Source organism: Rana temporaria, chromosome 3 (genome assembly GCF_905171775.1).
Source record: "Rana temporaria chromosome 3, aRanTem1.1, whole genome shotgun sequence".
Classification (NCBI taxonomy): Eukaryota; Metazoa; Chordata; class Amphibia; order Anura; family Ranidae; genus Rana; species Rana temporaria.
This window is the reverse complement of record NC_053491.1, coordinates 339548222-339572759: the sequence shown is the minus strand read 5'-3', so window position 1 is coordinate 339572759 and position 24538 is coordinate 339548222. Positions and strand designations below refer to the sequence as shown.

Below are 24538 nucleotides of genomic sequence, written 5' to 3'. Positions count from 1 at the left end.
GAGTGTTCAGCGAATCGGTCCCCGCACACTCAGAGGAGGCATCCGACATGCAGTAGCGAGGAGGGGAAAAGTAAGGCCTCACAAGCGCCAAATGGAGCCGATGAAAAGGAAGATAGAAGGGAAAATGTGTCCGGACTGGGCCACCCTCTCTGGGGCTGTCAATCATTGCTGGGGGTGGGCGATGTTAGTGCTGGCTTTGGGCAGTGTAACAGACACTCTTGGCTTAGACAACGGCAGCCAGCAACCCTCCTTGGAAGCCATAGTCCAGTCTGAATAATGTCCGGGTCTCAGGTGGTCTGAAACCCGGACACATGATTCAAAACCCAAACTGTTCGGGTGAATCCTGAACAGGTGGCAACCCTAGCGTCGTGACTCCTGTGTTAATGTGTGGGAGTGATGTCATCGCGGCTGAGCTATTCAAGCGGCCGCAGCCCACGAACCTGGATAGAAGACCAAGTGAAGATGGAAGCCTCTACAGTGCGCCCCTGGAGGTCTTTCTTCTGAGGTATTTCATAATGTGGTAGAATGCGATGCATACCTAGCACATTATGCTCTTAACTTGCAGGGAGATCGAATGTGTACGCATACCTCCCAACTTTTTGAGATGGGAATGAGGGACACCTATCAGCAAAAGTATGCAGGCATAGGACACACCCCTTTCCACGCCCCCTTAAAGGAGAATAGTACAAAAAAATAAGATTAGTTCAACCCACAAGTGCTTTTTTTTACCACTACTATTCTTTTATATTGGCTTTTAGAATTTACAAATGCAGCAATTTAGAAATCAGATGAAAGTTAAGCGCTGGGAAACACTTTCTGATAGATAAAACGTGCATTTTATAAACATTTATATAGATCAGACCAAAATGAGGGACAAATGAGGAGAATGAGGGACAGAGGGACATTGCTCCAAATCAGGGACAGTCCCTCGAAATCAGGGACAGTTGGGAGGTATGTGTACAAGTTTACTAATTTATATAAATATGAATAGAACAGCCGACCCTCACTCTTGGCAAGACTTTACATTTCAAACAAGTCCTTTCTACCCAAAAAGACAAACATGATTACAGCTTTCCCAATAACTTCCACTTATTTCAGCAATGCCATAAAGCACACAAACAATATCCACACCGCCACTAAAGTCGCAAACTCAGCAAAAGGTTTGAAACAGATCCCATTCAACGCATGCGCAGTAACACATCTAGTTCCCCTCGCACGCATGCGCACGGCCTGTACATTCCTGCTGCAAAGCAAGTTTTTTTCCTCCCGTCTCACAATACAACGCGCGGCTGGTGTTTCAGTCCTCCCGCACCATAGAGACGGGCGGCTGGAGCGGTCAGCTGTACCATAGAGAGTTCGCTGCGTATCCTATCCATCTCTACTCAGAGAGAGACGTCTGTGTGTGCGCGCGCGGTGGTTCGGGACAGCGGAGCCCGGGAGGTAAGTAAAGGCGGCTCGGGGTTGCTAGGCCTTTGGGATTAAAAGGCGGGGAGGTGACTAAGGGAACAGTGGCCCGCCAGGTGTGGAGGAAGTACAAGTCCCTGCATTCCTTGTCCTGTCTACTTCCGCAGTAGCTGGACGACTGTACCTGATAAGACTCCCGCAAGGCTGCCAGATGGTCCTGATTTCCAGGGATGGATCCTTTAGACGTGTCCCTGGAAATCTTGTCATTGGCCAGTTACAAATCTGCCAGGATTTCATCCATGTGCTTGGAGATTCCTTCATGTGTATAGATGCATTGTATATAATTATTGTAATATGAGCCCCTAAAGATTCTGATTGGACAGCACTGGGGTATATTTAAAGCTCTTCTTTGTGTGTTTTAGGTATCATCTGTCTTGCCTATTGTGGATATGTCACTTCCTGTCCCTTAAGCAAAACAGGAAGTAAGGGAAAATCTCTTGCACCAGTGTCATTGGGACAGACTTCCCCCAAGGAAGATTTCCCTCTGTTTCCTGTACTGGTATTACAGCTTAGAACATAGGGTGAACTTACCCAGAAAACAAAATATGATGGGTTTTAACCCTTCACCACTACCTAAAACTTAAAGCGGAGCTCCAGGCTGCCAGTAAAAGACAGAATTGCATTTAAAGCACTCTGTCTGACACATAAGTGCATCCATGGGAAGGCTCCGCAATATCTTTGCGACAAGATAGAACCTCACAATTCGAATCGTGTTCTGCGATCCACCGACCAAAATCTGGTCAGGGTACCAAAAACCAAATACAAGTCCAAAGGAGAAAGAAGGTTTGCTTTTCAGGGTCCGAGACTATGGAACGCTTTACCAACCAGCGTTCGGTTGGAGGAAAACCACCTGACTTTCAGAAGACGGATTAAAACTCTGCTCTTTTGATGTCATGAGACACGAACAACTAGCGCCCAGAAGCGATTCAGTTCGCATGCGCCGCGCTTTATAAGTTTTTCATTCATTCATTCAAGCTCCTTCAGAAAAAAAAAGTCAGCAGCTACTAATACTGCAGCTGCTGACTTTTAATATTAGGGCGCTTACCTGTCTAGGGATCCAGTGGTGTCCTCACCAGAGCTGATTTAAGGGAAATCGGCAGTGAAGCCTTGCATCTTCACAGTCTGTTCCTTACTGTGCATGTGCAAAGCGCGCCATCTGGGAAGTAGGCCGAACCTTGTCTGACTTCACCACGGCAGACTCAGTCTGAAGTGAAAGCAGGTTCCTGCCCCCCTCAAAAGGTGCCAAATGTGGCAGCCGAGGGAGGGGGGGGGCGGTTGGAGAGACAGACGAGCTGAGCTTCCCCATTTGGAGCTCTGCTTTAATGAGATTTGTGTATGTCCTCCCAAAAACTCTTTTTGCCCTTGAAAGAGTGGGAACGGATTGGAACCCTTCTCAGGTTTATCACTGCTATCTTGGGGTGAACCGAATGGAAATTTTGGCGACAAAACCGAAAATGAAGAATACACTAGGCAGAAAACCGATACTAAAAATATTTTTAAATAAAATTGTATAAATTTTTATATAACACATTGCTAATAGTATTGGCACAATTTCCATGAGGTGCACCTCTAGCAGACATGGTGCAGGAGATGGTCAGAGACGGCAGACATGGTGCAGGAGATGGTCAGAGACGGCAGACATGGTGCAGGAGATGGTCAGAGACGGCAGACATGGTGCAGGAGATGGTCAGAGACGGCAGACATGGTGCAGGAGATGGTCAGAGATGGCAGACATGGTGCAGGAGATTATTGCAGCCTCACCAGTGTCCATCAAATGTAGCCTGTGCCTCACCAGTGCCCGTCATTTGCAGCCTGCCTGTGCCTCACCAGTGCCCAGCAGCTTCACCAGTGTCCATCATTTGCAGCCTGCCTGTGTGTCACAGAGCAGATTTGAATTGTCCGGCCCGTAGTAACAATGTCCTGCCTCCTGTAAACACGTCGCACTAATTCAATGTCCCAGCATTGGACCAGTGTGCCGTCTGTCACAGGAGGTGGGACATTGTTCCTACGGCCTGGACAATTCAATTCCTCTCTGTGACACACGGAGATAGAGGAGGGAGTGGAGGACTGGGCATGCCAGAGTGACACTCCCGCAATGGGCGCCTCCTTTTGGGTATCGGCTGTTGTTTTGTCATTTGGCCAAATGACAAAACACTGTTTTCGGCCAATAATTTTCGGCAGCTGATGTTTCAGTGCACCACTTCTTCTATCTAGTGCGCCACTGAATAGCTTTGCCCTCACTTTCTGTCCCACTGACAAGGTTTGGCAGACAGGAAGTGAGGGGAACACGCTAAAGTAGAGATGGCATTTTTTTTTCCTGTGGCCTCATATACACTGACACTCCAACATTACACCAGTCTAAATGCAGGAGGAGTTCTCTGTGAAGTTTAACCACTTCAGTACAGGACACTTTCCCCCTCTTCCTGCCCAGACCAATTTTCAACTTTTAGCGCTGTCACACTTTGAATGACATTTGTGCGGTCATGCAACACCGAACCCAAAATTTTTGTAATTTTATTCCCACAAATAGAGCTTTCTTTTAGTGGTATTTAATCACCACTGTTTTTTTTTTTTTTTTTTGGTAAACAAATAAAGAAAAGACTGGGGGAAAAAAAAGGTTTTCTGTGTGTCTGTTATAAAATTTTGTAAATAAGTACGTTTTTGTCCTTCACTGGTGAGTGGGCACTAATATGCAGCACTGATTGGCGACCCTGGTGGTCCTGGGTGGGCATCCTCAGTGGGGGGGCTGCGCTGATATTCAATCAGCGCAGACCCCCTCTCCTGTCAGGGGAGCAGCCGATCGTCTCTCCTCTATTCGCATCTGTCGGCTCAACCTGATTTATGAGTTTAGAATTCTTCTCGAAACTCACATAAATACAGTGCCAGTGTGAAGGAAGCCTTATGCCGCATACACACCATCACTTTATGTGATGAAAAAAAACGACATTTTCTGTGAAGTAAAAAATGACGTTTTTGAAACTTCAATTTTCAAAGACGAAGTTGCCTACACACCATCGTTTTCTCACAATGTTCTAGCAAAGCGAGGTTACGTTCTCACCACTTTTTCCATTGAAGCTTGCTTCATAAGTAGCTTCTGGGCATGCGCGGGTGAAAAAACGTTGTTTTAAACAACGTTTTTTGCTACACACGGTCAATTTCTGTGAAGTAAAAAATGACGTTTTGAAAAACGACACATAAAATTGAAGCATGCTTCAATTTTTTTTGGTCGTTTTTTACAAGACATAAAATACGTTTCCCCCCACACACAGTCAATTAAAGTGACGTTTTTAAAAACGTCGTTTTTTTTCATCACATAAAGTGATGGTGTGTACGGGGCATTACTTGTAGGCTTCCCCAAAGGAACAGGAGAGCCCAGAAACCATGGCAGGGGGCAGCCGTTTTGGATAGATTGGAGAGGGATTTGGATAGATTGGAGAGGGATTTGAACGCCTATCAGGTGGTGTTGCTGTTTGTGTCCCAGGGAGATTCATCCTCCTATCTGTCCTGTTTACAATTATCACCTTGAGTAAAAAAAAACTCAAATTTTGAGATGTCACCAGAACAGGAATATGGGGGACATCTTCCAATAAGAACACTAGTTCTGTTGACCTTGGAGACAGCCAGAGATTCCCTCACTTTGGAGGCATTTCCGATAACTTCTTGTTTTGGCTCTGAGATGCAGATGGACAAAAAACATGACAGGAGTTGTTCAACAATATAAAAATAAGTTTTGCCTTTGGTTCTATTTTACTTCCCGCCCACAGTAATTGCACAGATGTGTGGCAGCTGCAGGCCAGGCGACATACCTGTACGTCGCAGCCTTTCTTCTTGGTTCGGGGCAAGCATGCAGGCACCCCCTGCCAACTCGTGCTGTGATTGGACACAGCATTCATTTGGCAGCTGATTTCAGCCAATGATTTTGGTTGAAGTTAGCTGATTGGCTATGGCCAATCACACCCAGAGTTCTGTGTTTACAAAAACAGGGAGAATAAACAGCCAGTAATTTTAAACACAGCACACAGTTAACCCCTAGATGTCAACCCTTTCCCTTTCATTGTACAGTATTATTACTGTATTTCAGTTAGTGGCCTTCCTAACCATTGTCTGTTAGGGTGGCGAGCAATCTGGCACTATCATAATCACATTGTAAGTCGCGGCTATTGCATTATAGCATCTATAGCTTTGTAAATTCCAGTATACATATACCAAAGTATGTAGATGCTATACATTTCACACAAACCAACTAATATATACTTATTGGAATTTTTTTCTTTTACTAAAGACATGTAGTAAAATACATTTTACACTTCATTTATTTATTTAATTAATTGGATATTATAATAAAGTAGAAAATAGTGTTTTTTTTAAATGTTCTGTCTTTTTTCAGCCTATTTTGGCACTTCTCTCCTTCATGTAAAAATCACAATTTTTTTGCTAGAAAATTAATCGGATCCCTCAAACATTATATATATTTTTTTTTAGCAGACACACTAGGGAATAATATGGCGGTCATTGCAAATTTTTTTTTTTCTCGCACAGTATTTGCGCAATAATTTTTCAAACGCTTTTTTGGGGGGGAAAAAAACGGTTTCATGAATTAAAAAATAACAAAATAGTAAAGTTATCCCAATTTTTTTGTATAATGTGAAAGAGGATGTTACGTCGAGTAAATAGATACCCAACATGTCACGCTTTAAAATTGCGCACACTCATGGAATGGCGCAAAACTTCGGTACTTAAAAATCTCAATAGGCGACGCTTTAATTTTTTTTACAGGTTACTATTTTCGAGTTACAGATGAGGTCTAGTGCTAGAATTGTTGCACACTCTCTAACACACGCGACGATACCTCACATGTGGGGTTTGAACGACATTTACATATGTGGGCGGGACTTGCATGCGTGTTCGCTTCTGCGTGCGAGATAACGGGGCCAGGGGCGTTTAAAAAAATACATAAATATATTTTACTTAAAATTTTTATTTGACGCTTTTTTTTTTTTTTTACATTTTATTTTTTTATCACTTTTATTCCTATTACAAGGAATGTAAACATCCCTTGTAATAGGAATCAGTGTGACAGGTCCTCTTTATGGAGAGATGTGGGGTTAATAAGACCCCACATCTCTCCTCCGGGCTTACAAGCATGAAATCGGTGAAAAAAAATCACGATCACATGCCGACAGCCGCGATTGCGGCTTTGTTTACTTCCGGGTACCGGGCATGACGTCATAATGTCGCGCCCGGGTGTCCGACGGTCATAGAGATGACTGGTGACCATCTGGTCACCAGTTAGCTCTATGCTTTGCAGGCAGCGCCGACCGATTCGCTCTCCGGGCCCCCGAGGGTACGGGAAAGCCCAAAGAAGCACCGGATGGCGGCGGGAGGGGGGGGGGACGTCCCTCCCGCTGCCTATTAGAACGATCAAGTGCCAGAAATGCCGCTTTGATCGTTCTTATCATGCAGAGAATCGGTGGCTGAAGACGGTGATATCTGAATGATGCCTGTAGCTGCAGGCATCATTCAGATATCACCGCACAAAGTCGAGGATGTCCCAGGGAAAAGAGGTTAAATACCACCAAAAGATGTCTCTGTTTGTGTGGAAAAAATAGAAATTTTGTTTGCATACAGTGTTGCATGACCGCCTAATTGCCAGTTAAAGTAGCACAGTGCTGAATAGAAAATAATGCTCTGATCATGAAAGGGATTTAACCTTCCAGAGGTCAAGTGGTTAACTTCTGACATGAAATAAAGCATATCCCTATATAGTTTGTACTTGTCTCATTTTAGAGAAGTTTAATTTCTGTCTCGGTCACTTTTGGCAGGTTTTCTTGACATTGAGGCCCCGTTCACACCTATGCGAATTGGTTGCGGCTTGAACCGCATCTTATTCGCATAACATTATAAAATACATTGATTTTAATGAGGCATGTTCGCATATGTGCGATGCATTCGCACTGCCGAAAAAACGTGTGCGTTTTCTCGTGGTGTAACATCATCTTTCACATTAAAACAAAAAAAATTGGGCTAACTTTACTTTTTCGTTTTATTTTATTTATTCATGGAAGTATATTTTTTCCCAAAACATTGCATTTGAAAGACCGCTGGGCAAATAGTGTAACATAAAATATTGCAGCAATTGCCATTTTATTTCCTAGGGTCTCTGCTGCTAAAATATATATAATGTTTGGGGGTTCCAAGTAATTTTCTAGCAAAAAATATTGATTTTTAACTTAGAAAACAAGTGTCAGGAAAAGATTTGGACTTTTGGTTATACTTCCTGCATTTACACACAGAGGTTTGATCTAAGGGCTCTTTCACACGGGGCGGATCCGTGATGATCCGCCCCGTGAACCTCCGCTTGCTCAGCGGGGATCGCTCCGTTGATCCCTGCTGAGCCGGCGGATGACAGGGCGATCCCCGCACACTGTGACCGCCCTGTCTTTTCTCCGCTCTCCTCTATGGGGGATCGAATAAACACGGACCGTCTGTCCGTGTTCACCCGATCCGATGACGGATGGAAAAATAGGGTTTTCCTCCGTCTGCAGAATCGGAGGATTGCGGCACCGGGCAAGATTGGGTGTCAGCAGATGTTCATCCGCTGCCACCCGCGATCTCATAGGGACCAATGTATATCCCTTTTTTCATCCGTACACGGATGGATGAAAAAGCGGACATGCGGTCCGCCCGTGTGAAAGAGCCCTTAGAAGGAAGCGTTCGTTACAATGTTTCATGTTGTTAAAAACTTGGCAGACTGCCTGGATTTTTTTCTTTAGGGCCCATTTCACACGGAAGTGTCCGTGTACGGGCTCCGCTTTGCTCAGCGGGGATCGCTCCGTTGATCCCCGCTGAGCAGGCAGATGACAGGTCTGTCTCTGCACACTGTACAGGGACCGACCTCTCAGAGCGCCGCTCTCCTCTATGGGGGATCTGATGAAGACGGACCATAGAGTCAGTTTTAATCCAATCCGTCAGATGGATGGAAAATAGGGTTTCCCTCCGTCACACTTTAGCAGATCGGAGCCGGTCTGATGTCAGCAGGCATGTTACCGCTGACATCCGTGGCTCCATAGACCTGCACGGAGCGTAAAAAAGCTGACATGCGGACCTGAGGGCACAAAGAAGTTTATCCCTTTGATCTAAGAAGGAAGTGTTAGTTACAATGTTTTCTGTTAAAAACTTGGCAGACTGCCCGGATGTTTTCTTTTGACAGACGATAAGTCTCTCCGCTTGTTATATGAAAGAATCGGCAAACTCTGCATTGGAGATCGTCAGGGAGGTTGAGTCGAGATCATGATTTTTTAACGATTAATTATGCAGCTCTAATCTACAGTATCCAACACTTTTGAGGGTGTTGAATGTCTGTTCCTGCTGTCCACTGTGCTTCCATCCTCTGACCCCTATGTCAATACAGGGGAAATTAGTGACATGGAGATCAGCAGATAGGAACCTGGCATCAGACACTCCCGAAGTGTTGAATGCTGAAGATTCTGATGCAAGCTGTGCCACAGACTGAAGATCAACACCACCCGTCCTTTTCAGAGAACTCTTTTATTTTTTTATTTATGGTTTCAGCAAAAGTTATATAGCCTAAAAAGGATATTTAAACCCAAGTACAAAAATCGAATGTATTGCACATTACCAGTCTTTAGATGTAGTGGCTGCGTTGTTTTCTTTTTTTGTAAAGCTACATATGTTTGCAGCAAGTACATAAAAATACCAGGGTCCTTGTAACTTCCTGTATACTGAACCGATATTTGAAACAATTTTATTAGGAGGTTTGTGTAGAGCTGGGCAATTTTTCTCCCAAAAAAAATAATCTGCGACCGTACCGGTCCTGAGGAGCTGCTGGCAGGAGTTTTAGGCAAGGCCACGGCTTCTGCCTAGTCCGCGGTATCCGGGCCTCGCAGACTAGGCCGACCCGCGGCCTCGACTAAAAACTCCTGCCCACACCTCCTAAGGGCCGGCGCGATTCTAGATTCAAATCGATTTTTTTTCCCCAGCCCTAGGTTTGTGTTATCCAAAACAGGAGCGCAGCATAGGGTGACAACACTACTCCTCCATAGATATATGTAGTGCGTAATTGTTGTCACCCTAGAAAAGAAAGTGTTACTGGCAGGATCACCAGATAAAAGAAAGTTGTAAAAAAAAAACTAATGAAGCCACCACATTTAATGACTGGTAAGATACATAATATAAAATGTTGTTTTGAATTTGGATACACTTTAAACCTTTAAGAACAGTTAGACCAAAGTAAATATACAAAAAAAATAATTGTAAGTAAAGCTCCAGTGTTCTTAAAAGCCACCAAGGTATAAAAAAATGTTTTTGTGCATTTTTATTGCTTAATGTGCACATCTGCAAAGTGACTATTTTCTCCTATATAGGTGTGATTGCCCTTCAGGGAAAGGCCTCTCCTGCCTTTGTTTATATCTGATCAACCTGCAGCAAGTGTGCATCAGTCCTTTACAATGCCAGCCGCTGTAGTGGACAATAGCCAGGTGATATGTGAGGTATGGGCAGTCAACCTGGAGGAGGAAATGCGTAAGATCCGAGAGCTTGTTCGCACTTATGGATACATTGCAATGGTGAGTGCAGTCCTTTCTCTTTGCAACTGTTTTACCTTTAAAGGAATATGTATTTTCTTTCCCATTTTTAGATAAATGTGTCAACCAGTCCGAGGTAAATAATCTTGTTGGTATATGGCATTATTTTTGGCTTACGCATATATTTGCAAATGTGTGCACGCAAACCCTCTGTTTTAACGTGAATTGTTGGACAAGGACAATTTGTATTTTTTGCCAGCTCGGTGGTAAGTGTGCTGGGAAATCTTTGTTTGTGACTTGTGTTGCCTTTCCATGTGCGCCCTACTGCAAAGGTTAGTTATCTGCTTGCCGACCACCTCACGCAGGAGTACGGTGGCAGATCGGCTCTCCTGTGCCAGATCACGTATCTATTGTGTGATCTGCCACCTCTGGGTGCATCAGCATCCGCTGATCAGTGAAGATGTGTCGGTTTTTGCTTTCCTACAATGCAGGGACTAAAAACTGTCACATCCCTTAGTCCAGGGGTTGACAAATTTGCTTGGAATCTAGGAGCCAGGTAAAAAAGTTAGGAGCCAGAAAACGCGCCCCGTCCCGACGAGCTTGCGCGCAGAAGCGAACACATACGTGAGCAGCGCCCGCATATGTAAACGGTGTTCAAACCACACGTGAGGTATCGCTGCAATTGGTAGAGCGAGAGCAATAATTCTAGCCCTAGACCTCCTCTGTAACTCAAAACATGCAACCTGTAGAGTTTTTTTTAAACGTCACCTATGAAGATTTTAAAGGGTAAAAGTTTGTCGGCATTCCACGAGCGGACGCAATTTTGAAGCGTGACATGTTGGGTATGAATTTACTCGGCGTAACATTATCTTTCATAATATAAAAAAAAATGGGGATAACTTTACTGGTGTCTTATTTTTTTAATGAAAAAAGTGTAATTTTTTCACAAAAAAAGTGCGCTTGTAAGACCGCTGCGCAAATACGGCGTGACAGAAAGTATTGCAACGATCGCCATTTTATTCTCTAGGGTGTTAGGATAAAAAATATATATAATGTTTGGGGGTTCTAATTAGAGGGAAGAAGATGGCAGTGAAAAACAACATTAGAATTGCTGTTTAACTTGTAATGCTTAACTTGTAATACCAACGGCCACCACCAGATGGCGCCAGCTCACATCTGGTGGTAATAACTTGTAATACCAACGGCTCACCACCAGATGGCCCCAGCTATAAAAAAAATAAATAAATAAATTTTTTTTTTTTTTTTTTGCCCCCTTCCAATTCAAGTCGCCAGGACCCTATTTCTAGTCGCCATGGCGACCTGGCGCCCGGGATTTGTCGAGCCCTGCCTTAGTCTAAGCACCTCGCAATACACACAAACACTGGATAGATACACGGTTAACCCTTTGATCGCCCTAGATGTTAAACCCCTTTCCAGCTAGTGTCATTAGTAAAGGGACTGTATATTTTTAGCACTAATCACTGTTTTAGTGTCACCAGTCAGTTCCCATAAAGTGTCAGTGTAAGATTGCCTGCCATACTTTCGCAGTCTCGCTATAAGTTGCTGATCGCCATCATTACTAGTTTAAAAAAATAAATATTTCCAGTATATATAACCTAGTTGGATCCACAATGGGGGGGGGGGGGTTGGGAGTAGGAGGGTAAGGATTAGTAGAGACTTTGGGAGCAAAAATGACAGAGAGAGCATTGCAGTATGACTGCAATTTAATGTATAAAAGGTAAGAAATACACTCGGTTCAAAATAATGTGGTGTTCATCCACTCTACTCTCAGGTGGTGGTAGATGGTGTGTGTTGTGGCCAGAGGTCCGGGGGCGCTGGTGGCTCCCAGCGCTTCCTTGTAAACCCTCAAGTAATGTCATCCGTGCACCCGAGTGTCTACGAGTTTACCAGGAAGTGGACCTCTGGCCACTGACACACCAGCGGCTTCCACCCGGGAGTAGAGGGGATGAACACCACATTCATAGTTTTTGCTGGAATTTTTGCGAGTGTATTTTTTACCTTTTTATACATTAAATTGTGGTCATGCTGCACTTAGAAGGTCCTGCTCTCTCTGTCCTTCAGGACAAGAGGGTGACAGCTGGCGGGAGGAGAGGAGATGGCAGAGAGGGGCATTCTGTGGATAGATGAATTGTCATTTTGGTATTTAAGGAAGCGGTGGCGCCGATCCCTATCAACCAATAATTGCTGGCATTCTTTTCTTTACATCTGAGCTGTTGGCGGTGGAAAATCCACTGAAAGAACCGAGCCAGAAGGTATCGGTTTCGGATATCGGTGCATTTGCCTACTATTGGCACGGATACCGGTATAGGTGCAACTCTAGCCTACACAGCTGGTCCAGTGGTCGCACTAAAATCCAAAGTACAAACACGCATTCTCAGAACCAATGCTAAACCTCAGACAACAATGGCAGAGGTTTCCCAAAGGGTGGCGGTAAAGTGCTGAAAAACCCACGTAGTTTCGTGAATGTTGGCTGAAAAATTTCTGCCGTCTGTACAGGGCTGTGGAGTCGGAGTCGAGGAGTCGGAGTCGGGGGAAATTTTGGGTACCTGGAGTCGGAGTCGGCAAACAATGCACCGACTCCGACTCCGACTAAATTTAGATTGGAATAAAAAAATAAAAAAAACTAGTTTAAATGTCCCAATTCACAAAAAGTTATAATTAATGACTTCTCTACTGTAAGAATAAAGACCAATGCATGCAGTGCCTCACGAAACCGCAAAACGAACACGTTAAGTGACCGTGAAGAAGCATGCTTTTCATGTGCTTCAGTGTATGGCACGCAACGCACAATTAGGAGCTGCAATACTTATACTTTCCATAGTGTTGTGTTCTGCTTTTACAGGGAACGCATGTTAGAGAACCAGTAAGTGTCCAAATAAAAAAACTTCCAACAGGAGTTTTATAAAGCACTAAAAGAAGTTGAAAAGTATGATCGCTCATCAAAACTTACTGTTGAAGAAGCCATCCTTGTTTATCCAGAGATCGTTAGTGATGTGGCCAGAATAGTTACTGCAATGCCACCCACCCAAGTCAGTGTCGAAAGATTATTTTCAGCCCTAAAAATAATAAAGTCTGACTTAAGAGCCTCTATGAAAGAGGATCTGGCAGAGGCAATTCTCTTCCTTAGAACTCTACATTGAATTGATTTGCATTTGCTAAGCCTAGAACTACATTTCAAGATTAATATAAACCATTTCTAGGTTTTTAGATTTTGTTTTTGGTTCATTATAGATAAGCTTTGTTTTTGTTCTAAAACAACCAAATAATGTGGTTTGTATTTTTGAACTGGTAAAGATCCTGTTCCTGATGTTTATGCCTGCTGCTACTATCCAGCCACTTGATTGTTTTCATTGTGTTTGTCTTTTGCTTAAACTGTGCAATACAGTAGACTGTTGGCTTCCCAGCCAGTAGTCCTGTGGTAGGTTGCGTTTCTTTCCCTCAAGGAATCTATAAAATACATTCGCATATTAATACAGAGGAGTCGGAGTCGGGAGTACATAAAACTGAGGAGTCGGAACATTTATCTACCGACTCCACAGCCCTGCGTCTGTATGTAGAACGAGTTCACGGATTTGTCCAATGAAAGTCCGATCGTGTGTATGCTTTAGCTGTAGTGTGCCTCTATTGACATACAGTGTGGCTCTACCCCACCCCTGCTCCCTTGTCACTGGATTTGATTGACCGCAGCAGGAGCTAACTCCTTAGTCAAGTGAGGAGGGAGAGAGCGAGCAGCGCTGGACCGAGATCAGGCTCGGGTGAGTATTTTTTAATTTATTTTTTTACCTTCATGCAGAGATTGCATGAAGGTTAAAAAAAACCTTTAGCCTTTACAACCACTTTACGTTTTTTTTTTCTTCTTTTTTTTTTTCTTTTTTTTCTGACAATTTTTGTTGTTTTTATTGAAATGTTTTTGGGAATCTTCATAGCACTGCTAGAAAATTGTTGCTTCAGTCTCTGCTTGTTTTTGTTTGTTTCCTATAGGATACAGAGTTTCCTGGGGTGGTTGTAAGGCCAATTGGGGAATTTCGAAGTACGATAGACTATCAGTATCAACTTTTACGCTGTAATGTGGATCTACTCAAAATTATACAGCTGGGTCTCACCTTCATGAATGAGAAAGGAGAGTACCCTTCTGGAATCAACACTTGGCAGTTTAATTTCAAGTTTAACCTCACGTAAGTCTCTCCATCGTCTGGAACATTGTTTGGGTTATTTAAGGATGAAGGACAGGCACTTTTTGGATAAAGCAAGTAGGGTTTGAAAATGGCTTATTGTTTTTATCTGTGTTTCGATTGTCTGTTAACTAGGGCAATAAAGACCCCTTTCACACTGTGGCATTTTTCAGGCGCTTTTGGACAAAAAATAACACCTGTAAAGCACCTGCGATCCATGTGTGGCCGGCTTAAGTCTTGGAAACACAGCAATAAAAACCTGACAGAACCGTTCCCTGTTCTAAGACCAAATTGTTGGCTGGAATTCCACTTTAGTAATGGGGTGTTGTAATCTGCAGTTGCCAGTCAGAAATATAATAGTATATTGTACAAAAAAATATATTTTTTTAAAACCAGTACAAATTGTATGTTTTTTTCCTCTTTGATGAGGTTACTGTTGGCTTTTTGAGGGTTGAAGACACTTGGGTTAACAAACCCATCTCAAACCTTGTGGACAGCAGCAAAGGGACAAACCATTCTCTACGGGTTTGACAACCATTCATTTTAACTTAATGTTATGTCAACCTTTCAAACTAAAGCAATCCTTTTTTATTTTTATTTTTTTTTTTTTCCCCTAAACAATTTTAAAGAGGTAGTAAAGCTTTAAAAAATAAAAAAATAAATCCCCAAACCCTGCAAGGTGAAAGACCTACTTTTAAAACTAAGCCCTCCAGTGGCGCACTGTCACCAGTGCAGAGGCTTCCATCTTCACCCGGTCTTCATTCCGGGCTCGGGTGCTGCAGTTGCTTGAATGGCCAAGCTGCGATGACGTCATGGCTGCGGCACAGAGGTCTGAAGGAAAGGCAGGGATATTTTGTAATTTCTAAGGGCATGCGCCGGTGACTCACTGACTGCTACTGACTGCTGCTCCCTAGAATATCTCCAAAACGGTGCACAAGATATTCATTTAACCTACAGGCAAGCTTTATTGTAAGCATACCTGTACAGTGGGACCTCGGATTACGAGCATAATCCGTTCCAGGAGAATGCTTGTAATCCAAAGTACTCGCATATCAAAGAGAGTTGAAGTCATTGGAAATGAAAATAATTTGTTCCACATTGACTTCAGTGGCATGTAATGCCGCATGCGGCCAGAGGCGGGGGGTGCACCGGAGAGCCTCGGAAACAGCGGAAAGGCATGAGGACAGTTCGGCTGACCTCGGAAAGGCATGGGAACATAGTATTTCCGAGTCTTTCTGAACTGTGCCGTTTGGCTCCGGGGGCCCCACCTCAGGCCAAACGCGGTACTGCACACCGCTTTGGCCTGAATCCTGCTCGTTTTGCGAGACGGCACTCGCAAACGGAGTTAGTATTTTTCAAGAAAAAGTGCTCATATTGCGAAACGCTCATTAACCGCATTACTCGCAGTCCGAGGTTCCACTGTACGTTAAAAATACAGATGCTATTTAAAAAAAAATATTGTTTTATCTCAAGGTCGTCCACGGGCCAATGGTGTGTTTTTTTTTTAAACTATTATTTTGCTTCTTTTTAATCTTGTAGAGAAGACATGTATTCTCAAGACTCAATTGATCTGTTGGCAAATTCTGGCCTCCAGTTCCAGAAGCACGAGGAAGAAGGGATAGACACCCTGACCTTTGCTGAGCTGCTTATGACCTCTGGGGTGGTTCTATGTGATAATGTCAAGTGGCTTTCATTCCACAGGTGAGCTGTGTGTGTGTGTGTGTGTGTGTGTGTGTGTGTGTGTTAATGAAAATGCTTTCCAGTTTACAGATATTGTTTTTATATAGACTTTTTCAAAATGTTGCAGCTGACATTGCTATTTTATGTAAACAGCAAAAAAAAACATAAAGGGTCACTAAAGGAAATTTTTTTTTTTTTTAAAGCTAAATAGCTTCATTTACCTTACTGCAGTCCTGGTTTCATGTCCTCATTGTTCATTTTTGCTTTGATGTTGCTGTAAATCCTCTCTGTTCTGGACACTTCCTGGTTTCCTGTACTCCACAGTACTGGGAGATTTCTCACTGTGGTGACTAATCAAGGAGGTGTGTTTACTGTTTGTAAAACGAAACTGGATTGGTGCTGAGGGGTTTTAGACAAAGCATCAATGCCCTCTATTGGCTCCCTGGTTCTGTACATCAAAAAAACAGGAAACAACAGCAAAAACTAAATTAAACTGCAGGAACATTTTATGATTTGGTTTTTATCTTATTTTTAATCATTTTTAAAAGGAATCGGTTAACTATTATGTCTCTATACCCTGTAAACAGTCATTTCAGCAAAATTTTCCTTTAGTGACCCTTTAATAGGCGTTCTGATCCATCTCCGCTCTGTCCAAAATTAAAGTTTTTCCATTAGTTATACTTTAATGCATTTAATGTTTTTGTTCTGTTGTTTACTTTTAGTTTTTTCTTTCTTTCTTTTTCTTTCTTTCTTTTTTTTTACAGTGGTTATGATTTTGGCTATATGGTGAAGCTTCTAACAGACTCTCGTCTCCCTGAAGAGGAACACGAATTTTTCCACATTTTGAATCTTTTCTTTCCATCGATCTATGATGTAAAATATCTGATGAAGAGCTGCAAAAATTTGAAGGTGCAGAAATGTAGCCCTCGTATTGACCAGAAACTCAGTAGTAATAGAAATAAAGAGCACCCTATAGCAGATCCTGTTGTCCTTAGATTAGGTTGGTTAGAGGGTTGTTTTAATGTATTGAAAATTGAGGGGCTTAACCTTTCTTTGGCCTCACTGAAGTGGGTCTTCTTCCATGAGGCCACATATGTGTACTTGTGTTTGTGCTGAGTGTGCATCGCACCGCATGCTCCCAGCACAGAGAATGGTCTTTCCCCGGGTCTCATACTAATCATTGGGAACTCCTGGTTCCCGATTTACCTGATCGCTGTGCTAGCCTGTGATTTGCTTTCAATGTGATCAGTCACTGTGCAGCCTGCCCGTGTGTTTTTTTTTGTTTTATCTCTCCTGAAAAGAGAAAATGTGAGCCGAGTGGAAAACAAAAAAGACAAAACTAGCAAGATTAAGGTTTGATCTAAGTCAGTGTTAAGGATAGTGTTAGGGCCAAGAGAAGCGTCGCAGTCAATGTGAAAGGTCAGGGTAAGTATAATTTGGGTAAGATTTATTTTTTTAACGGCATTTTTTAATTTAGAGTCATGTTTTAGATTAAATTTAGATTTAGGATTAAAAAGCAAAATGCACACCATTGTTTCTGGGCCCTACTACAGGTACAAACAACAAATACCATACACAAATGTGGTATCGCTCTGTTCTGTAAAAAAATACTTATTTTAACATGTGAAAAAATGTAAAATTTGCCCTGGGCAAGCGGTTAAAGTGGTAGTTAATGCCGCTGTAAAATCTTTTTAGGCCCCTCCAGGTGGGTTACGCCATAATGTGCTAGTATGCACAGCATATTGGTACATTATGGCAGACTTGCCTGTCAAACGGTGGCCTCCAGCGCTGCAGTGGGATCAATCCGGTGGGCCCCTGGCGCTTCCGTCTTGGCCTAGTATTCCTTCCAGGTTCCGTGCCTTCGGTCGTTTGAGAGGCTGGGGCCGCAATGACGCACTCCTGGATATTACGCATGGGAATCAATTTGCTGCTGCACGGATCGGGCCCGTAAATGTTTGCTGAGCTGTGCATGCCCGGCAGGAGGATGCATTTATCGCAGAAGAGACAGATGGGGTCTCTCCTGTCATAAATACCCTGCCTGTCAGCAGATTTTGGAAAAATTTACTTTGCTTCCACTTTAACCACTTGACAACCGGCCCATTGCCAAAATACGTCCTGTGTTTAAAGATGGATATCTCGGTAACGGCAGCAGCTGCTGCCACAACCGAGGTATCGATCTTTAGTGCCAACGGTCCTGTAAACGATAACGGCGGTCTCTGCGGCGGATTCGCCGCGAGATCGCCGTTATCGGTGGCGGGAGAGGGGCCCTCCCGCCGCTCTCCCGCGCCCTCCGCCGCTTACCGGAGCCGTCGGTAGCGGCGGAGGCGATCGGGACCGTTCGGCTGGTGACGAGACTGAAGGAAAAATCTCCTTCACCCGTCCCCATAGCTCTGCTGGGCGGAAGTGACGTCAAAACGTCAGTCCCGCCCAGCCTCTTAAAGCAACATTATTATTTTTTTTTTTTTTTTTGTCATTTGAAAAAATGACATTTTCAATTTTTTTTTTTTTTTGCATTTAAGCCTAAATATGAGATCTGAGGTCTTTTTGACCCCAGATCTCATATTTAAGAGGACCTGTCATGCTTTTTTCTATTACAAGGGATGTTTACATTCCTTACAATAGGAATAAAAGTGATCAATTTTTTTTATTTTATTTCAGTGTAAAAAATTATAAAAATAAATAAGAAAACAAAAAAAAAAATTTTCAAAGCGCCCCGTCCCGACGAGCTCAGGACGGGGCAAAAATTATTGTCTTATTTTTTAATTCAAAAAAGTGATTTTTTTCCCCAAAAAAGTGCGCTTGTAAGACCGCTGCGCAAATACGGTGTGACAAAAAGTATTGCAATGACTGCCATTTTATTCCCTAGAATGTCTGCTAAAAAAAAAATATATAATGTTTGGGGTTCTGATTAATTTTCTAGCAAAAAAATTGTGATTTTTACATGAAGGAGAGAAGTGCCAAAATAGGCCTGGTGATTAAGTGGTTAATGTTAGTGTTGGTGTAGCTAGGTTCAGAAGGAAGCCAATAAATATGTCAGATCAGACAGTTCTCCCCCCCCCCCCAATCGTTCTTGCCCAAACAGAGGGATAAACCAATTCCTGTGCAGGTTTTGTTGAGACCTGTTTTCCCATTGTTGAAATGTATCTTTTAATTATTTTTTAACTGATGGCACCCTATCACAGGAAATCACCTCAGTGGGTAGACAGACAGCAATTAAAGGAACACTAAAGGCAGAATAATTTTTTTGGTAAAATAACAAACATGTTATACTTTCCCCCACTGTGCAGCTCGTTTTGCACAGAGTGTCCCCGAACCTGGTCTTCTGGGGTCCCTCCGCGGCTGTCTCGGCTCCTCCTCGGGAGAGCTTTCCACCTTCATGCGAGCTCCCTCGCATGGTGGAAAGCTCTTGCGAGCGCACTCCCGTGATACAGCGGCGGCCGTAGCCGCCGACTATATCACTCGGCCACGCCGCGTCATTGGATGTGATTGACAGCAGCGCCAGCCAATGGCTGCGCTGCTATCAATTCGTCCAACCTAGCCAATCAATGGTCAGGCTGGGAACCGAACAGGATGATGGGGACATGCGCGTGACTTTCGAGGGGTGAGTTAAGTAAAACGCTATTGGATGTTTTTTCACCTTAATACACAGCATGCATTAAGGTGAAAAAACATTTACCTTTACAACCCCTTTAATGTTTCTAACCTTTCTCCATTCTATCCAAAACGAGAAGAAAGTTTTTGAGTTGAGACATGAACAATCTAGAACAGTGGTCATCAGGACCCACTAACAGGCCAGTTTTGCAAGATAACTGAAGTACATGACAGGTCATATAATTTGGTGCTCAGTGATTTCAGTATTCTAGTCTGCATCTCCCCAAGGTAATACATAAAATCTGGCTCGTTAGTGGGCCCTGAGGACAGGGTTGATGAATGACCACTGATCTAAAAGACAGTTTTGGCTAAAGTTGGGCTGACTGAATTGGTATATGTTGTTCCTACAGAGCCATGTAAATTGAACATAGTCTATAGCAACCAAACTATTTCCCATATCTGAATAAAATATGAGAACCTGTTTGCTTTGGGCAGCAAAGCTGTCAATTCATTTTCAGGCATAAAGCCTTCAGTGTTGTTTTTTTTTTTTTCTCCCTTTCTTAGTGGTTGGTGAAAAGTGTTGCAGTGATTTTGTTTTGTCTGTAATACAGTTCTTTCTTACACAGGGTGGTCTGCAGGAGGTGGCTGATCAGCTGGACTTGCAGCGGATTGGTAGGCAACATCAGGCTGGTTCTGATTCATTGCTCACCGGCATGGCTTTCTTTCGGATGAAGGAGGTGAGCTGTTGTATTAATGGGGCTTAATGTACTTGGCTTGTAAAATCTTTATGCTAGCATCTGAATGTGACCAGACATACTGTATGCTTCAGTACTGTGCCAAAATATTAAGATGGCAAATTTAGGGTATTCTCAGCGGAGTATAGTCTTCATGACTTCTAGGCTTATCTTGACCAATTGAACGCTATGGGGGATTGAGTTTTTTGGAGGTAACCCCTAGGAGGTGCTTCTGATATCAAGCCCTAGCTATTACACATAGGTTCATGTGCCACTCCATTCATTTGGGCATGTTGCATGAGAAATTGCATTAATGACTAGACTAACTGCTAAGAATTCTCTCATTCTGCCCACAGCAACTTCTGCTCTGATTGTCTGCCATCACTGTTAGGGTGATACATTTCCAAGTGGCTCTTTTGACTTTCAGATCAGTTTTTTTCTTAACAATCCTGCTGCTGGCAAATTGTTGCTGGCAGAATTGCCCGTCTGATATCCACATTAAATTTTGTTTCCGGTACAAAGATAGAGGGAGAGTCACTGTTGCCATCTCCAACAAACCTACAGGGACCATAACTGTCAAACTGACTTAGAATCCTGGTTCTCACACCTGTCTGGGTCCAGAGGTGTTTGTGGTATGTACTAGGTACACCCTATGGGCTTAACCAGAGACCTGCAGGGAGTGTTTTTAAGAGTTGTCATTGGTCCTCTATTTGTTCATGCTTAAAACCCCTTGTTTTAGAAATTTCCAGTCATTCGTTTATTTTATTTTTTTCAAGCTGTAGATAGTACATTAATTATAGTTCTCTGGTTGTCTTCTTCACTATCAGTTATTTTTTGAGGACCATATTGACGATGCCAAGTACTGTGGACGTCTCTATGGGCTAGGGACAGGAGTCGCTCCAAAATCCAATGAGGAGGCAGAAGAAAAAATAAGCATCATGTCTCTCATCAACAATGGACAACAATGAGATGGCCTTGACTGGGTAATCTGACCTCCATTCTCCATGTCTGCTCCTCTCCACTGTATTCTCTGCACACCTTCCAAATAGCAACTCTTGGAACCAGCTGAAAAAAAATCAGTAGAAGTGACTGCTTTTATGAACATTCTGTCCAACATGTCACTTTTTCTTTGTTTTAAAACTTTTAAGGGAAGAGATCAACATCTTATGGAGAGAAAAAGCCAAACCGCTTCTGGACCATCTAGTTTTCTACCTATGACGAGCCACGTGGGGCCTAGCCCCCAATGCACCGTTGCCATCTGCTCCAGTTGCATATTTTTCCATTGCTTTTACAGAAGATGGTTTACATGCTGTAAGTGTGGACACAGCAATCCTGGACCAGGCCAGTGCTTGTCCTCATAGGCACTAGCAAAACCAAGCACCTTTAGCAACACTTCCAGAAAAGGCTAAAGCAGTTTTAGGCAGTCGGGTATTTCTGCAGCCTTATCAATGTAAGCTCTTAAGAAAATGTTGAGTCCTAATTTATAAACTGGAGGTAAAGAGACGGTGAAACCAATAAAAATGAATTGCAGGCTAAATATTGAATAGAAATCTATTTGGGTTCTAAGAGCAAAATAGAATTTTTGAACCTTTTTTCTTTTTACGTCTCTTCTATTTTCTGGACTTTTGTCATATCTACAGTGTATTCACCAACTGTGATAAAAAAAAGCTGTTAATCTTCATCCTGTAAAAGGAGGCATTTATAGACTTAAAGGGACCATGTTGCTTCCCTAAAATAATATACTGCACACTATCGTAAAAGAGTATGTATGCTCACCTCTCTGAAGGATGGTGAGACTCTTTTGCAGAGCTAGCCATGCTGCTGCCTTGACACTTTTGGGTGCTTCGGATAGCATGTTCTCCACCAGGCACCATGGTTCTGCTAACTGGCCACTGAGTTCTAGTCTAGTGATGTAGCAGCCAGTGGGAGGGACCATTGCCTCCAGTGGGGAAACATGCTATCTGACACACTAGGAAGTGTTGGAAAGAGCGCAGTGTTGCTAGCTCTGCAAGAGAACACAAAATGGACTCGCTTCTTGCCAGTATTTATCATCTTGTATTGCAGGATGCAGATGCCTGAATTTTTATAAAATATATACATATATTTTATAATTTGTGTATTTGGAGAAGCTTTAAGGAGACTCTGCCCATTCCAAAAAGGTCTGTAACAAAAGTAGCTTTTTTCTTTTTTTAATAAGTTACTATTTCTGGAGTGTTCTTTGTATTTTAAGGATACACTAGAGGTTGTACAATACAGACATTTTTATTGTGTGCCCCTAATTTATTCTGCATACATAGGAATATTTGATGGCGCAGCGGTTGCTTGGCAGAGAAGCCAATTTCTCTCTGCCACAGCTATGACAGGAATATGATAGGATCTCCTTGGTAACAGTAAAGATTGTGTGAAGTCCACTCCAGTTACAATGGGGAAAAAAAAGTATGATTTATTGGACTTTATGATTTTGGGTTTCGATTTTTAATAAAAGTATATTGCATTTCACTATTTTGCTGCAGTTTAACGTAAGACATGCCACGTCTGCCTGTCACAAAACCTGACCTGCTTAACAAAGTGCAAATAACTATATAATTTATTTAGAAAAGAAAAAGCCTCTTATTATGTAACAATTGTATTTATTGTAGGCTATGAAATTCCATCAGAAAAACATTCAGAAATAACTTTTTTTTTTAAATATTTTACGAATAAGATGTGTGAGATTGAAAGGTCTTCCCTATGCCATTTTAAGTCTCAGGGATATGGCGTTATTTTTTTTTTATTTACTGTAAAGTGTGTCCTATTTTTATGTTTCTAAGCCGCAGAAATGAGAACAAGCACTGTCCCCACTCCTTGCTATGTCTTTAATATAAAAAATAATAATTATTCAGAATGGCCAAAAGCATTGGAAAGATACTGTTCGCTGTTACAGTTGCGGTTTTAGCCAGCCAAAGTTTTGTAACCCACGTCCGTTGTTGTAAGCTGGAGTTTAAACATGTGTAAATATTATTTATGTTTTTAAATTTGTAAAATAAAGATGTTTCTTTTTTGTTCTTTTTTTTTTTTTTAGCGAAGTGTGTGTACATTTTGTTTTTTTTAACTCAGTGGATTGTCTTGCAGTGAAGTCAGCAGTAGCCTTTCTATCATCTCGTCAAGTATAGTTTGGAACTTATGCAGCCGTGTTCTGAAAACCATAGGTTTCCATCAGAATTTTTTTGTTTAATAAACAAAAACTTGCAGGAGGTGTATGCTATCTCCTGGCTATTCTTTATACCTTTATTGAACATATAGCTTTTCACTAGACTTCTGGCACTCCCAACAGTATCTCTCCTACACAGCAGCCATCCTGTCCACATTTTACTTGCCTGTCCTTTCACAAGAACCCTTTGTGGTTGGATTCACTGAATACAAATCCTTAGAAGACAAGAGGCGATGCAGATAAACGGGGCTTCTGCTTTGTAGGAGAGCTGAAAGTCTTTTGTTAGTTATTAAATTATGGTGAAAGCTATACTATGATTCAGTAGGTAGCATGCACCTTATGCTCTTTATAACCCCAGCAGATTTATTTATTTTTCATTTAAACTGAAACTTTCAGCAATTTTAAATATGATATCTATAATACTGTCTGTTACTAGCATTAACACAGCTATTTTATTATTCTAATTCTCATTGGTAATATAGTTTTTATTATCTGTTGATCTTGCCAGCAGGTCTGTTATTTTCCCCATAGCATCTTTCAGCACAGCCACCTATGAGAGACCTCGGCTCCTCCCTTTTGAAGAAACAATGCCTAGCCTAGATTAAAAGGCATGCTTCCCTGCCGACTCCTTAGTTCTGGTGTTTCCTCCGGCAGGAGACACTGTGGCCAAGTCAGCCAGGGAGGCCGAAGCCTGCAGGTCCGGTGAAGAAGACAGAGGTCTCTGGGGACTAGTGGCAGTGCTATGCCTCAGGGAAAGTTTATCTGGCAGCCACACTGTTGTGAAAGTGTGTCGTAGGAAGCTCCAGGGGCTCGCTTCCAGGTTCTCAGTGGAGACTCGGCAGAAGACGCTGTTTCCCCATGCCCCCCCCCCCCCCCCGCCTTCTTGTTTGCAAGCCGCAATGGAGCTCACAGCAGGGCCACTTCTGGCAGGGGGGTGCTACTTGATCCGCGACTTCCAGTTCCAGCCACGGATGCTGAAGGCGTGCCGGGCTTTGGCTGATGGGGAGCCGGAAGAGTCGCACAGGTGGCCGGAGGCTCCAGAGGCAGGACCATCCTTTCACGGCAGGAGTATGTCCGAAGCAGGGGCTATCCTGGCGGCTCCTGGCGTTGCAGACATCAGCCATCTTAAGGTAAGGAGAACCG

General features: G+C 42.8%; 1 protein-coding gene across 1 annotated transcript; it reads left to right on the top strand.

Moving 5' to 3' along the window:
- The first annotated feature begins 1233 nt into the window (after nucleotides 1-1233).
- Nucleotides 1234-23249, top strand: CNOT8 (CCR4-NOT transcription complex subunit 8). Its single transcript, XM_040345091.1, has 7 exons — nucleotides 1234-1440; nucleotides 9849-10049; nucleotides 14010-14203; nucleotides 15740-15901; nucleotides 16645-16789; nucleotides 20098-20208; nucleotides 21033-23249. Exons 2-7 carry the CDS (start codon nucleotides 9933-9935, stop codon nucleotides 21171-21173), a joined length of 870 nt encoding a protein of 289 aa, XP_040201025.1. The 5' UTR covers nucleotides 1234-1440; nucleotides 9849-9932; the 3' UTR covers nucleotides 21174-23249.
- The last annotated feature ends 1289 nt before the right edge of the window (nucleotides 23250-24538 follow it).